This window comes from Haliotis rufescens, unplaced genomic scaffold (genome assembly GCF_023055435.1).
Source record: "Haliotis rufescens isolate VD_foot unplaced genomic scaffold, xgHalRufe1.0.p SCAF_1, whole genome shotgun sequence".
NCBI classification, from domain to species: Eukaryota; Metazoa; Mollusca; class Gastropoda; order Lepetellida; family Haliotidae; genus Haliotis; species Haliotis rufescens.
In genome coordinates, this window is record NW_025963779.1 from 88,104,247 (window position 1) to 88,121,681 (window position 17,435).

Below are 17,435 nucleotides of genomic sequence, written 5' to 3' on the forward strand. Positions count from 1 at the left end.
TCGGACTCCTTTGTATTCACGATGTCAATACGGTTTGGGATGGTTTTGTATTATAAAGGACACTTCTTATGTCAGACCTCGCCCAAACTGCGAGACTGGGGCTGACAATGCGTTATTGTTGGGCTGGGTTTTCCCACGACAGTGAGCACTTTATGATGTTTGAACATCTCTCTCGCAACACATAGTTACAGTTGTTAAATAGCTCGATGTCACGAGGGTGTTAATAATGTCATTATATAGACTAGGACTAGTCATTGAAACATAGTAACATATAGGAAAAAAACGTTCGATATACTGGTTGTTGAGTGGGCTTTTCGGATTTGGGTACGGAAAATAATGGCATAAATATTTACAAGTTAAACCAGTTCGTTGAACCTGTCCGTAAATATATGTGACGTAGAAAACAGGTTTTTAAGTGCCTCCTTGGAGTGTCCACACCTGATGTATCTAAACGATATTGACCCGTAAAGATCCGGGGTAGAATAGGTCTTCAGCAACCCATTCTTGCCATAAGAGGCGACTAACGGGATCGGGTGGTCAGGCTCGGTTGGTGCATGTCATGGTATCCCAATTGAGTAGATCGATGCTCATGATGTAAATCACTGGATCGTCTGGCCCAGACTCGATTATGTACATACTGGAATATAGCTGGAATATTGCTAAACAACAAACAAACAAATCATCAATGCGCTGACGATAATTTGTATGATGCATCTCCTCCTGCAGTGTTCAGTGACGTGCGGCGCGGGCATCATCAGCCGGAAGGTGACGTGTCAGCGGAAGTCGGCCGAAGAGAGGACCACCCTCGTCACCTACATGGAATGTCGGCCCAGTGACCGGCCTCACTCCGAGAAACCCTGCAACCTGAGCGTCTGTCCTGAAATAAGAATCAAGGAGCAACAGCTCAGATTCTTTCAGCTTAATAAAATGAAGAAGGTGCGTCTTCTCATCGGATCAAATGCCGCCATCTTGCCTGGAACGTCTGTTATAGCCAAGTGCCCAGTGAAAGGCTTCAACAAGCGTAAGTTGGAGTGGTATAGAAACGGGCGACGCATTCGAAATGGCCGACGGGTGAACGTTTCCAAAAAAGGAAATCTTAGAATTCGTAAAGGTCGTCCAGAAAGGGATGCTGGTGTTTACACGTGCAGAGCAAACCACGCCATCTCTAACCTGACAATAGTGTTTAGCAACGTCCTTGACCTTTTAAGACAGACGGTAGTTAGAGAGAAGTATCTTCTCGGATACCTGTCAGATGGCTCCCAGGCCGTTAATTCAGCATTATATAAAGACCCTTTTGATAGGAAGCAGAAGGCTTTGCAGATCGTAGTGAGCGAATGGACACGGTGTTCCGCCAGGTGCAATGGCGGAATAAGGGAACGTAACGTCAGCTGTGAGATCATCACCAATGACTATTTCGAGGAGTTCCCCCTCAAGGTGTGCCGGGGCGCCACCCTGCACGTGCCTCCGGGCAAGGAGGAGTGCAACGTTGATCCCTGCGTGACATGGACATCGGGCAACTGGTCAGACGTAAGTTCAACAGTATCACGTGGTTTTAGTTGTGTACCGGAAATGAGTTTCAGTGAAATGGTGTACCCATGTCTTAAAGTTGAGTATAGATAGGTGTGTGTCTCCAAGTTTCAGGGGGTATCAATACGTGTGTGCCTTTATGTTTCAGTACAGTATTGACATCTTTCAGTGCGGTATAGACATACGAATGTTTCCAAATTTCAGTACGGTATAGACTAACGTATGTTACATGTTTCAGGGCGGCATAGATTGACGTATGTTTCCATGTTTCAGTGCGGTATGAACAGCTTTATGTTTCCATGTTTCAGTTGGGCATAGACTGACATATGCCTCCATGTTTCAGTGCGGTAAAGACAACTGTATGTCTCCATGTTTCAGTGCGGTAAAGACAACTGTATGTCTCCATGTTTCAGTGCGGTATAGACTGACGTATGCTACATGTTTCAGTGCGGTTAAGACAACTGTATGTCTCCATGTTTCAGTGCGGTATAGACTGACGTATGCTACATGTTTCAGTGCGGCATAGACAGCTGTGTTCGGGAGAGTTACGCCATCCACCGACGGCGGGTGAAGTGTGTCCGCCTGGACAACAGCTCGGCGGTGGAGGAGCGGTACTGTAACGTCACCCTGAAGCCCCTCGCCCTCAGCGAGTGCCCCAACATACACTGCAAGTCCATGTGGAATGTCTCCGAGTGGTCCCACGTGAGTAGCACCTCATGCTCAAAATACTAAAAAACTTGCCCGTACTGACAGTACTGGTTCATACCTAGAGTATTGGCTCTAACTCCGGTGTCCCTCGACGCGACATTGCTGGAATATTGCTGAAAGCGGCATAAAACCATACTCACTCACTCACTCACTCACTACTGGTTGTGAGTGATACTCCTGGTTCTAGCTGGTTCATACTTAATCGTACTGAAAGTACTGGTTTACATCGAGAGTACTGGTTTGTCTATATATGAGATGGTACATTCAATACCAGGAACACCATGCGTGGAAGAGAGTGCTACACTCACATGCTGCATGTGATCTGGTCTAGACATCTGGGGCCGTATCATGCAACGACGCCTACCGACATCTAACCATCCCAATACCAACAGACCTTCAAACTGATAACATCCGACCATCCAACTGATACGACCAGGCCATCCAGAGAATACAATAACAACTACCTGAAACATTTGCTCTGCCCTTGTGAAATCCTTCTGGCGCCATGATGACGTTACAGGAATGTTTGCGCAACGTCTAGTGACGTTCTCTGTAGACTGTGAGATATTCAACAGAATACCTAGAAGACATAAGTCGACATCTCTTCATCAAGAATGTATTGACTATTACTGTATCTAATGGAGTAGAACAGAACTAGGATCACATTTAACGGTCACTTCATATATGGGTTAACTTTAAGGGTGATACACTAATGACATTGCAAGTAGTCCACTTGCATTACTGTTTGAACTTTATGTCCTATGTGTAAGTATGATGCACCTGGCTCGACACTCCTTTCGATACATAATCCAGTTAATCAATGATATCCCTCTTTTACGATGGAGTGAGTGAGTGAGTGAGTATGGTTTTACGCCGCTTTTAGCAATATTCCAGCAATATCACGGCGGGGGACACCAGAAATGGGCTTCACACATTGTACCCATGTCGGGAATCAAACCCGGGTCTTCGGCGTGACGAGCGAACGCTTTAACCTCTAGGCTACCCGACCGCCCCCTTTTACGATGGAACCAGGTTATCGCAACTCTGTACAAAATGTAGTGTACATATATCAGAATTCGTTATCCATACCTAGTACACACAATAGTTTGCATATGACAAAATACTGTTGTTATCACATATGGATTTGAACGATCATACGTTCCTGGCACAACTAAGGGACGCAACTCTTTACGTGTAGCGTTTGCTCGTTTAAGCACACTTCTCTTCCTTCCACATGTATATGTTTGCACGTGTGTGTGCTGTAACAAGTTTAAATCCTCCTAAGAGAAATGTTCATCCTTGCTATGACTGATGATGTGGTTGTCTGTCGTGCATGTTGCAGTGCCTGGCTGAGTGTGGCGAGACAGGTTTCCAGAGCCGCAGTCTCACGTGTATCTGGGACTTCACGGGACGACCAGCGGGACGGAGCTGTGAGCGACTCAAGCGGCCAATAGTCACACAGACCTGCAATGCCAGAGCATGTTCCGACAGTAAGTACACGCTTTAAGGACCCGTGAAGATCTGGGTTAGAATAGGTCTTCAGCAACCCATGCTTGCCGTAAAGAGGCGACTATGCTTGTCGTAAGAGGCGACTAACGGAGTCAGGTTCTCTGAATTTCATGTCCCAATTACGTGAATCGATGCTGATGATGTCAATCACTGGACTGTCCAGATTCGATTACTTTCAGAACACAGTCATATAGCTGGAATATTGCTGAGTGTGGTGTTAAACAACAAACAAACTTGCTATAAGGGTGGGTTTTATACATCAAGCTGAGCTCTTGGCATCAACACATGTGGAGTATTACCGTGATACTCGTACTGGTGTTGTTGTGATTAACAGAGTAAGCTGGATTTATAAACGCTGCTTTGAACAGTTTGTGTGGCAGCTTAATGTGAGAGGGAAGGAGAAATTTCAAATCGTAGACATTTATCACTTCAGTGAAACACACGAGCATGGGTATGATGCTCATACACTTAATGCCATAATCAGGGAAACTGGGATTCGAACCCAAGATCAGAGGATCCTGGTACCTCTAAGGGCCTGCACAGCGTATTTCAACCACCAATTCGCTACAACGACCAACCAGTCTCCAGTGACATTTGTAGGACGTCGTGTGGAGTTGTCCAGTTGGTGTTTGAGTGAGTGATGTTTTGCGCCGCGTCATCGACATCCGAGCTGAATCACGGGTGTAGAGGACTGAGACTTATTCCACCGTGGATCCTAGCGTGGTTGTAGCCGCTGATTTACCTGTGGTGCAGTTGTATAAACAGATTGTACTGATTGTCATAACAATACATGTAGCAACACGCTTGATTACGACAACTACAAGAATTACCGTGTTAACTCAATCTACCAACAGAACGCATGGGAATGAATATCATGAAAAGTTGTGTCATAAAACACGATTTTACGTTGTTAACAAACATTTAATATATTAAAACTCACATTGTATCATAATATGTCTCCGGGAACTAGACTTGCGCAAATCTATTAGGCAATAGTTATTAGTTTAAATCATAAATTCTAGATTATGTAAATAACAAGAACAAGTTGTCCCTATAAGAGACTGGAGTCCTTAGGTGTACTGTCCACATATCTAGACTTGCCTATTAGGAGCATAGAATAACTACACAACGAAGGACTTTTCTTTCAGTACAGCCTTGGAGCAAGGTCACCGGGACACTAGAGAATACATTAGAACAGGAATCACGTCAGGAGGGGAATTATTTGCTCCCCAGTTCACGCTCCATTTTGATTTTACTTTTAAAAAGTTTTTATTTTGACGATATATATCTTCAACCATGAAAACTGTTTGATCTGGGACAAAGTTAGTCTAATTGTATTGTTACCTTCTTTTACACGAAGAATCCTCGACAGCTACCAGAAAGGCTCGCTACAGTTGTTTCTCTTGTACAGCTGTACATAGCTCGTGTCATATTACGTCCCTTTACACGGATCATCTCGTGATGTATGTGCACTGTAGTAATAGCAGGCATTCCTGACAGGCTGAGGGAGACTGAACGCCACGAGGAAACAAAGGCTCTGTACCAACACTTACTGGTGTTGACCTCAGCTCAGATAGCTCTGAACTACTGGTGCGTTCTCCAGTGCAATTTGTGGTAACAGCGCGTGGCATGAAAGCTAGTTGCAACCTCTACACTCTTTTCGTAATGATTTTCCATCGCATGCAACTAGTTGCTGTCGAGTGTAAAGACATAACTTGTATTATTTGTTGCAACAAGTTGCAGACACTCAACAAATATGATTGTGTAGATTTGTGTCGTTCTGAGAGTGAGATCCGTAATGTCAGAGCAACGTGTGAAAAAAATTGATTTTACAAAAGGCGAACGATTCATCAGCTTAATTGTTGACGAATTAATGCGGTACTGTTTTAGCACAAGCAGAACTAAAAACCGCACCGAGAGCACGGAACTTGATGGGAACTGGACGCGACTCATTACCAGTTCCAGTCAGTCTGATTCAGATCTGTCCTCTTGTCTTATGGTGTATGGTAGTCTGACATGGTAGGGATACCCTTACTACACACACCGAGACACTATTTAAAACGTCTAGACCTGTACAGAACAAGGGACCTTTTAGTCAGGCCAAAACTCTACGTCCGAACACAAATGGCGTGGATCGCGGAATAAGGCATACAGTTATAGTAATGTTGATGTTTTTTTCTCTTTCAGGCTGTAATGACGAGTCAGACTACTGTAGTATCGTAAAGCTGATGAGGTTATGCCGCTTTATAAACTTTAGACAAAAGTGCTGTGCAAGCTGCAAAGATGAAATGACATCATGACATAACGGAAGTAGTTCGACGTGGGGACTACGTGACCTAAGATGGTTTAATCTCGCGAGATTTGACGATGGGCGGCGTTACTAACAAGTAAACGTGTGGGTTCAACAGGACATGAACCTTCGTGAGATGGAAGTAGCAGAAGCCATTGTCGCAGAAGATCCGTGTTTCCATGACAACGGCACGAATGCAAAATCATGATTATCTTGTACAACGTTGATGATCCAAACATCACAGGAACCACCATTAGAGGAGACAGGTTAATTAACATGGGTACAACAGCGAGTGCAGTCCATATCTTCCCTCCGCCATACCTGACACTTGGGGTTATACAGTCTGAGATGCATAGTAATTTCCATGTTAAATGATAATACCTTTTCCGTATATTACCTCATTTTACATTTCATTGGGGTTTTTGTGCACACATGTGTTCGTTGTCCTTGTTTTTGGTCACGTACTTAATGTCCTTGTTGACAGTGAGACCAACCTTGTGGTTTCTGTGCCATGTCACGAACATCCATTTACTATGTACTCTCTCTTTGTTATGTCACTGTGTATTGGCTGACAACAGTTAGTGCAGATTACTGCACTATATTCAACATGTCTGACATCGACTGTAAGAAATATCTGTTGGTACGGCGTTGTATATACAATTATAGGTGCTAAGATGAGTACCTTGAGAACATACGCAAATACCAAACACCAGCACGTTATGACGTCATTGATGCCACTATGACGTCAAACTCCGTATACTGTAAGTTATTCATTATTATGTATATTCTTTATGTGTGTTGTGAGCGAATGTTTTCTATCGTCACTGGTGGTGACAATGATATTGGTATGTTTAATGGTGGTTTGATGTAGTTCAAACCGTTCACGTGTATCGTTATGTAGTTTATCATATAGATATTATTGTGTGTGTGTGTGTGTGTGTGTGTGTGTGTGTGTGTGTGTGTGTGTGTGTGTGTGTGTGTGTGTGTGTGTTTTGCTGGGATCAACGAACAGCCGACCAGAGTGAGACATGATTCCTGTGGGCTCCACTGCACTAGACTGTCTTGACTGTCATAACAGGGGTGCGTTGCAAACAGCCAATCGCGATGTACAAACCCAAATGGCGGCTTAATGAAATTTGAGTTTGACAGCGGAACAAGAAATTCCTCACTGCTCCACATTATAAAAGTAGTCATCAATAGTCATAAATTCATCGGCACGTCACCGAGCCTCATCGATTACGTTCTTCGTTTGGGCGAGGCACCAGACGCAAGTCGCGCCGCCATTTTGGAAGAGTGCGCAGGAATACAATGTCACAATGTGACAGTAGAATGACAACACGTGGTCACATTTGATCCGACACTCGGTCTGGTAGCCCTTCTGTTGCATCAAAATAAAGCTGCACGGTTGATATGACCTTACAGCTTGGTTGTCATTGCCTGCACCTTTCCTAATGACATCGAATAACCTTTTTTACGTTTGATAAGGGATCAACATCGCCTGGTAAAATAACTTGGTGATAACACTGGTCAGCTTGAATCCGATATTAAAATAATGCTCATATTTAGATAATCACAGACTGTTCGTGCTCACACGTGAATGGTCAAGTCTTCTTGACAGTGGTGTCAGAATGGACTGTCATTTAACATATACCTGATCTGGTCAGCGTTTAAAGAGATATCCATGGTCAGTTAATGTAAGATGTGACCACGGGATGACCTGGACAACGCCAAAACGTCACTATGGCTAGACCTGGTCTGCTGTGACTCTTCAGGGTGGCGAACGTATGACTCTGTATCGAAACACACGAACACAGACGAACTAATTATCTTGAAATACTCGTTCAATTGCTCTCAGGTCTCGGTGCATTAAGACTAAAATAGATGGAGATAATAATAGTCCAAGTCTGGCACAGAAATGAAAAAAACTAGAAGACTTTATGCCAGACATGTTTCTCACTTTTAGTTATTAATCGTAATTAATTGGGTTCGTTTCTGGAGACTATTTACCGACTGGAAAACGTGCGTGCACCAGAGGTAAACAATGGAGGATTATGACGCTAACATGAAAACTGGTGGAGTATACGTTTATACCATTGTGCACTGAGATGCCGGGTACAGCATTATACTATCAATATGCTAGTTGTCAAAGATGTATTTGACAAATCGTTTCCAGCCTTGCATTTAGTCTTGTGAGCCGTTCAGATTGACACATGTGTATGGACTAAAGCTTCAGTTATGTTGAGAATAGTTTTAGTATTGAAGGATGTCACGTTAAAACTGATATAGGTGTTTACTGGCAATCAGTAACCGTATATTGAGCACCAGGTGTTGTGCTGTATCGTGTAACGTCAAGGTTTATTCAGCACCAGGTGTTGTGCTGTATCGTCTAACGTCAAGGTTTATTCAGCACAAGGTGTTGTGCTGTATCGTCTAGCGTCAAGGTTTATTCAGCACCAGGTGCTGTGCTGTATCGTGCAACGTCAAGATATTGAGCACAGGCGTTGTGCTGTATCGTGTAACGTCAAGATATTGAGCACCAGGTGTCGTGCTGTATCGTGTAACGTCAAGGTATAGAGCACCAGGTGTCGTGCTGTATCGTGCAACGTCAAGATATTGAGCACAGGCGTTGTGCTGTATCGTGTAACGTCAAGATATTGAGCACCAGGTGTCGTGCTGTATCGTGTAACGTCAAGGTATAGAGCACCAGGTGTCGTGCTGTATCGTGCAACGTCAAGATATTGAGCATCAGGTGTCGTGCTGTATCGTGTAACGTCAAGGTATAGAGCACCAGGTGTTGTGCTGTATTGTGTAACGTCAAGGTACTCTACTAGAATCTGACATAATTCAACTAGAGTTTTTTTAAGTTATTTTATCACCTTTGATATTATAATAAACCAACCCACTACCTCTTGTGTATTAGTATTATGTGTAATTGGTTTAAACACACGATACAACAACATTATTCTGGAACGACTTCGTATAGAGTACGGTCAAAAGATTATTGTCGGGATTAGTGTCGGAATTTTAACTTGGATGTTGATCTTCTTTAAAATGTTTTGGCCCTTTTGTTTATTTATTACCACCACAAGACTTTAATAGATATCGCATAGATAGTATTTCAATGTTTTCTAACTCATATTGTAATTGCGTTCAGGTGTGAGTGTTCGTGTAGCGTTCGGGAGTATTTTATCTTATCATGTCGTGTAATTTTATCTTTCATATTCCGTTTAACTAGCTTTATATATCAGATGTTGTAATCTGCTTTCTGTCAAAGTGGTTCATTCAGGTTCCAGTCGTCTCATCATGACTAGAGAGAAAACACCTCCCTCACTGACAAGTCTGGCGATCAATCACTAGAGTCAGGTCTTTTGTCGTCATAATGTTACTCTCATGTCAATTTATGCATATATTGCAAAATGTTTTCCTCGGTTCTTTTACATTTTATCATTTAATGTTTTCAGAGATAAATCATTTTTTTATATTTGTTTGTTTTAGACCTTATTTGAGACTGGTTATTTAAGCTTGATTTGTGTTTACTTTGAAACGGCCGCTGTCTTTTTTATATTTATTTATGAAATAAGCTGCAACACCTGACGAAATAAAGTATGTCGACAGATCATCTTTCTGTTTCTAACAATATATTCTCTGTACTACGTTCATTTGGCCTCTGTACAACATTGTGTCCACATCCATGTTGTCCCGGAACAGAGAGTAGTCAGTAGACGTAGACAAGCAGAATGTGTCTAGTGTACAGTAGATGGATTGTATGTTACAATTTGTTTTGTGATACTGAACAATTTAGAATTTGATAAACCAAATTGTAAAAAGGCACAGCTTTTAATTTATGTCAACAATATTCCCCTGGAATAAATAATAATTTTCATTTAGTTCGATTTGTGTTATCTTTTTTCCCCATCGTAAGTACGTCATGGGTACACGTCATCGCTCCATCACCCGTGAATATAGAGGGCGCTTTACTGTGCAGTCGCCATTTCTAACCAACGAATCATACAGAGGCCTGGTCTAGGGGAAAAGCAGCGCCGACCAATCAGCGCTCAGCTGAAAGATTTAGTCATTTCATGAAATTACCGATTTCACAGTTTGACTGTAACATTTACAAGACGCGGGGCTTACCTAAAGGCTTCACGTCATACCACGCTTAATATAGGTTCACCAACGTATAAACCACGTCGCAATTGCTTTTATTTAAAGAGGGGCACGGGTGACCCAGATGTCTATAATGCGCCGCTGTGCAGAGTTACAGTAAAGTACGGTTATAACGAACTCAAAGGGACTACTAATTTTAGTTCGTTATAACTGTAGTTCGTTATAAGCATATATACAGCATAACTACAGCAAATAGTCGGGACCAAAAAAGTAACTTCGTTATATCCGTAAGTTCGTTATAAGCGTGTTCGTTATAACCGTAGTTTACTGTACGTTCATTAGGAGTGGCAATAAGCTATGATTGTGGGTTGAAATCTCATATTCGCCATGGCTGATTATGTTTCTAGGTTTGTCAGCACAATACCCGTGCTTGTGATTTGTAGTGAGTGAGTTGCTGCATACTTTCAACAATTCACACCAAAAATTTGGGTCCCACAATGCCTGCCCTCGCGTTGAAGCCGGGGAATTTCACCCCAGGTAAACCACTGGATGTCAGAATACTTTTAATTTGTGTATTGGTCGTCTTTCTTTTGTGATATATCAAATGGACATTTATTGGTTTCTTCGGTAATTTGATCAAGGTGTTTTCTTCATGCCCCCACAACTGCACAACCCTAATTCGCATATACGCATCATTTACCTCTGTTCTTAATGGGTCTGCACAGTTCTAATTCTTACATGTGCGTCTCCTATAACTTTCTAATATAAATACATGACACTTACACGTTTACATAACTGCACGAGACAAGGTTGCTGATGGCTTTGTTACTAACAGGGCGTGGTGTCACATCCCAGACGGAGCTCGGCCTACAGGTGCATGCTGGGTGAGTGTTGCCTCCCTGGAGCTGCAGGAACATTGCTCGACATAAAGGGAAAGTTGACTTGTGGAAAGTTGAAGTCTTCCCTTTTGTCACACTGTCTTGTGGAGAGTGTTTTGTCACTCCGTATTTTTATGCATAGATCTAAATATGAAACCGATGAGGTGGTCTGACTGGTCTCCTTTATTTCTAATTCAGGTGGGTACATCGCTGGAAGGGAATTGGCTATTTGATGGCAATTGAACGATATCAGATCATCGATATAACTGAAGCTTAAGTTAAACTTCTTAAGTTAAATTCCCTTGTTTGGACTTTAACAATCCGAGCTGAAACTCCGATTCATATGCATAAAGAAACATATCAGCAAGAAGGGGGGCCCTATTGATGCCCAAGGGGATGCCTACTTCTTGCCTAAATGTCTCACCCCCTCATGTTACATAGTGTTATCAAGGAGGAAGTCCAGCATTTCACATATTGTGTTCTCAGTAAACGTCAGATGTCAGTTGCTTTCATTTTTGACAAATTGACATCATTAGGCCATTGTCGGTTTCTGAGGCAGAGGTAACTCTCTGCAGGTATGAGGGGCGGTCGGGTAGCCTAGTGGTTAAAGCGTTCGCTCGTCACGCCCAAGACCCGGGTTCGATTCCCGACATGGGTATAATGTGTAAAGCCCATTTCTGGTGCCCCCCGCCGTGATATTGCTGGAATATTGCTAAAAGCGGCGTAAAACCATACACACACACAGAGTCTGCAGGTATGAAACTGTATCTTAATGTGCATGTATCGTTCCATTCCTACGACATTTAGTGTTGGTGCTGTGTGTGGGGGGAATTCCAAATTGAAACGCCTGGGGTTAACCCAGGAAAAGGTTTGCACAGGATCTTTTTTTTTCTTCACTAAGCAAAGCCAAAGCCGAATCAGTCAAACTTTCCTCCTCAAAATATCACTTTTTTGTGATTGAAGGCTTCTTAGCTAAAGCTCACATCGGATGTCTACAAAACAAATGAAACAAGTGACTCGACCATAAACTCCATATTACCGATATTGATTGTACAATAATGAGGGTAGAATGAACACTGGCACATTTAATAATGAAACAACTCCCAGGCGAACCCTCTATTTCTGTTACGAGGTGAGTTCCAAAGCTAAAACAGAGGTTAACCCAGGAATCTGTACGCTCACAGCTGAATTGTGAAATCAGTGAATGACATAATGACAAGATTCAATGACTAATGAATAGATCATTTTTAAACACGCGGTTTTAGGTTCACAATGAAGGAGGCAATACAGAGGGTTTAATAAGTGGCGACAGCAATTAGAAGAAACTCATAATTAGTGTTAGAGCACTCAAGAATGTCTAGAATATTGTCACTGTTGTAAGTCTTGAAAGTGGTCTTCCTTCGTGTTGGGATCTGGCAGGAATCCGATGTTTCTAGTTAGGTATCCAAGCCGCACTTGACTAGAAACAAGTGAGGGCCCCGTTCCTCAAAGCAATCTTAGCGCTAAGGTGATCTAAGTCCAATACTTTAACATAGATATACGATAATTGAAGCGCTAAGATCGCTTTGAGGAACGAGGCCCAGGTCTTAAATAGGTACAGCCAGCCTTCTAGAAACTGTCTCTTCCCGATGCCTCTCGAAGGATTAAGCTTTCGATATTCATGCGTACAACAAGGGCGGATAACTCTAGTTATAGTACAAAACCTTTCTAGAAGGTCCACTTGCTGCTGTCGACTGCGATCCAAGTCAGGCCACGACGGCAATTGATATTTTTTACCAGTTGTTCAATATTTTCTGCCGCTGACAATTACTATTAATAAATGTACAACAGTTTTCTACCACCACTAATAGTGTCAAGGTCAAGGTCATCTCTGAGGTTATTGTGAACCATTGTTGTATTATTCATTGTCAGTTACTGTTGCAGTTTTACTTGTACAGTCCTGAGACTCGGGTATTTGGTGGATGTTAAGACGTTGTATTGATTGAGGTCGCGGTCTGGAAGTAATGTTTTGGACAGGATGTACATGTGGAGCATGAAGAGTAGAAGGGTCAGGGCCACAGCACATGGGCGTCACACGCTGTACACATGAGGCTCCTCGGCGTGATGAAACAACGCTTTAACCACCAGATCAACTCACAGTCTAGCATTGCCATGGCACGCTTCTGATTACACAGTAGTAAATAAACTGGTCGGGAGTTCGTACTTCACTCCCAGTCATCCTTCAACAGATACCTTATTACACTGATAAGAAGGTACATGCGTTTTACATACAAATCAGTCGGCGTGATTTAACTAAGATAGCAAATGTTTTAGTTTCTACATTAGACAACACTAAGGCAGAAACCGATGCCTAGACTTTCACAGACTGTAATTGGGTCAACAACACTAAGGCAGAAACCGATGCCTAGACTTTCACAGACTGTAATTGGGTCAACAACACTAAGGCAGAAACCGATGCCTAGACTTTCACAGACTGTAATTGGGTCAACAACACTAAGGCAGAAACCGATGCCTAGACTTGAACGGACTGTAATTGGGTCAACAACACTAAGGCAGAAACCGATGCCTAGACTTGAACGGACTGTAATTGGGTCAACAACACTAAGGCAGATACCGATGCCTAGACTTGAACGGACTGTAATTGGGTCAACAACACTAAGGCAGAAACAGAGCCCTAGACGCACGGACTGGGGTTTGGTAAAACTTCCGAATATAACGGCAATCTGACTGTACTCAGATCTGAGATGACATTCAGTCGTATTACCTAAATCGGGTCAAACATACACGCGAATGATTCACTCATCAATGATTGCCACGATTTATTCAGCAATGCCTGGTAGAAGCTGTCGGGTGCTGTGCTCACCACTGTCAGATGTATAACTGACACTCCGCCTTTAAGACCACGCAAATAAGAGAGTGATCCTCCATACACACGTTGTCTCTCCAGAAACTATTAATCACATATCAACCGATTATCTCCTCTCTGTTGTACTTACTTAGGCTATTCTACAGCGTGTGTAGTAGAAGTGTCAAGTTTGATATATGGATGTAGGTAATATCGCCATGTAGCTATATATCATCTTTAGGCTAGAGCTGTGTGCGCTGTTTTACCTTTACCTCTCTAACCTTTCGCAAAAACATTTTACCCCACGATATAGAGTGAAAGTCACTCTTCCCGATGAGTGAGTGAGAGAGTGAGTTGAGTTTGATGCCACTTTGAACAGTTATATCGCGGCGTGTCAGTTTAATGTGGGACGAAAGCCCGAAGTGATGCAGGTCTGAGACGTTTACCACTTCGGTGAAACCACTAACAAACCTAGAAACATAATCGGGGCGAAACGGGATTCGAACCAACAATCGAGGGTTTCTGGCGTGACCAAGGGACACAACTCTGCACAGCGAACAGCGGCGCCTTAGACGACTGGGCCACCCGTTCCCCCGCTTCCCGATGACATCGTCCACATTAACACATGTTCGTATTGGCGAATCGTGTGTACTGAATAAGGCCACTGTTTGTATGCGTTGGCGTTCCCTGTTTCCCTTGTTTTCGTGAGATATGTCATATATACATTGTAGTCTGCACTATCTGAGATCAATCACGCCGGATACTGCACTGACGTATGTTGCAAGTCTATGTTAAGGTAGTTTTAGAAAAAAAACTGCATCGTAAAACTGCCAACTGTAAATCATCAGCGTGCCAGGTATTTGAATATCCTGTCTATGAAAAATATGGGTTACGCACTACAGATACGAGCACGAATGTCGGATCGCACAGTTGATGTATGGCAAAGCCGTTTTCACGTTTATTACGGAATTACAGATATGTTCAATTGTTTATAGATATCTTGAATTGAATTTAAGATATCTTGAATTTATTTCTAATATATTTATATGTACAGTAGGATGGTAAATGTTTAATGATATCTTAAAAACATTTAGATATATCACAAACTAATTTGTTGATATCACCGTAACATTTTAAGATATCATTAATTGTATTATGGATATCGGAAATGAATTTAAGATATCTTTAATTATTTTTGATATCTTAAAAACATTATTGATATCTTTAAATAAAATACCGATATCTTTAAAACAATTGAAGATATCAATAAATGTCAGTGAGTGAGTGAGTGAGTTTGGTTTTATGCCGCTTTTAGCAATATTCCAGCAATATCACGTCGGGGCACACCAGAAATGGGCTTCACACATTGTACCCATGTCGGGAATCGAACACGGGTCTTCAGCGTGACGAGCGAACGCTTTAACCACTGGGCTACCCGACCGCCCCGTATACTAATAAATGTGAAAAAGGCTTGCCATAGTATCGTCCCAGCCCTAGTATTGACACAAACCGAGTGTCATTGGTTAGTTGAAAACAAGCGAGTGGGCGCCAACAGGTGGGGCGTGGTAAATTAGGTTTTAACGTCGCGTTAAGTATTATTGCGCGCGTCTAGCGTGCGTGCGTGCGTGCGTGCGTACGTGCGTGCGTGTGTGTGTAAAGACGGTTTTATAGTACTGGCCCACTGAGATACCATTCCGCAGCTAACATGGATGGATACCCTATTCACCACCCGTTCCCCCGCTTCCCGATGACATCGTCCACATTAACACGTTCGTATTGGCGAATCGTGTGTACTGAATAAGGCCACTGTTTGTATGCGTTGGCGTTCCCTGTTTCCCTTGTTTTCGTGAGATATGTCATATATACATTGTAGTCTGCACTATCTGAGATCAATCACGCCGGATACAGCACTGACGTATGTTGCAAGTCTATGTTAAGGTAGTTTTAGAAAAAAAACTGCATCGTTAAACTACAATGTTAATTAAGTTAGGTGGTGTTAATGATTCCATTCATTCTTCCAATACCCAGGGGCGGTGGGGTAGCCTTGTGGTTAAAGTGTTCGCTCGTCACACCGAGGACCCAGGTTGAATTCCCCACATGGGCCAATTTCTGGTGTTCCCCGCCGTGATATTGCTGGACTGTTGCTAAAAGCGGCGTAAAACTCACTCACTTACTCACTCACTCACTCACTCTTCCCATACCCTCACACATTTCAGTGAATGTTACCACTATGTAAACATCTATGAATGATCAAAACCCAGTGTTTCCACATAAGTATGGAATCCTATAAGGGACATTGTCACGATGTCGCATTAGTGTCACCTTGTCGCCCTGACAAAAAGCAATAAAAAGTATCCAAATTAACTAAAGACTAACTTTTAATGTACAGAGCGACTGTGAGATAATTGCTAAAATGTCGCTTTCTTGCATTGTGGCATTTTGGTTAATGTTGGCACTTTGGGCTTGTTAAAGTAAGGGCGACAACGCGACATTGTCCCCTCCAGGATCCACCACCCAAACCCCACTCCACTCCCACTACCCACCCCCAGAATATCAAATGGTCGTTATATATGAGTCCTGATTAATCACGCATTCAGACTCTCCGATCCCTCGTTTAGTGGAGTTTTACGACAATCAGTCGACACAGGGGGGAATATGACTAACTCTGGTTTTACAACTTCAATGCGATAAATTAAAGTTGTTGATGGCAATAAAATAGACGAAGTGTCGAGAAACGTTTCAGGGATTGGGAGATAAATTTTGAAAGATATCAAGTAACAGAACTTGTAGAACCTGCGTTGCTATCTATTACATAATTACTTGCGTTGAGGGTTTAAGGCGGTTTATCAATAACCGGTGTGTATGTTAGCTGTCAAGATGATATCAGCCAATGGAATTTTATCCTTAGACTGATAACTACATGTAGTAACGTGCAATGCATTAAAACAAAAGTTGAACATCTCCATGGTAACGTCACGTCCTTTCCATGCCTTGTTTTCAAATGCCATTTAAATATATTTAGCGGAAATTATCCTATTTTTGACGCTAACGGGTACGAAATTTAAACTGTGTTGAGCGAGTATTTATACATAGAACATAAGCCCTTATGAAGAAACAACTAAAGCGACATATGATAAACAAATTGTGACCTAGAGCAGATGTTAATTGGATTTCTAGAAAGCGTGTTCAACCTTGTCCTCAAGTGTGGGTAATTATGCTGCCACTGACATCGTAAATCCCCTCTTTCACAAAATAACTCCGTACGTGTAGGGATCTAAATCGAAATGTCTAATCAGGCAGAAAAATTGGATTTGGTAAAGAATGCGACTGCTCCCTTTCAGAGGCTAGTCTTTTAACCACTACTTAATTTTCGATACGTTGAAAGATCGTGAAAGTAATTTTCAAGATGATTGCCCCTACCCAGCTGTCGTGGGAATGTTTCCCCTGGGTCACTTCACAGTCGTGGCTGTGAACGAGGACACATTCGTTTAAATAAGGAACAACATTTATAAATACACATTGCAGTAAAACACCAGGAATTCCTGCTATGTGGCAGCAGGGGTTGTGTGGG

At 42.4% G+C, this 17,435-nt stretch overlaps 1 protein-coding gene across 3 annotated transcripts in view; it reads left to right on the plus strand.

Annotated features, from left to right (window-relative positions):
• Positions 1 to 9,917, plus strand: part of LOC124119732 (ADAMTS-like protein 3) — a 135,592-nt gene extending 125,675 nt beyond the window's left edge. For all 3 annotated transcript variants that reach the window (XM_046482362.2, XM_046482363.2, XM_048402977.1), the window contains 4 exons: positions 727 to 1,527; positions 2,044 to 2,229; positions 3,578 to 3,725; positions 5,932 to 9,917. In XM_046482362.2, the coding sequence (XP_046338318.1) occupies positions 727 to 1,527; positions 2,044 to 2,229; positions 3,578 to 3,725; positions 5,932 to 6,044 (1,248 nt within the window). In that variant the 3' untranslated portion in view covers positions 6,045 to 9,917. The remainder of the gene's footprint in view (positions 1 to 726; positions 1,528 to 2,043; positions 2,230 to 3,577; positions 3,726 to 5,931) is intronic.
• The last annotated feature ends 7,518 nt before the right edge of the window (positions 9,918 to 17,435 follow it).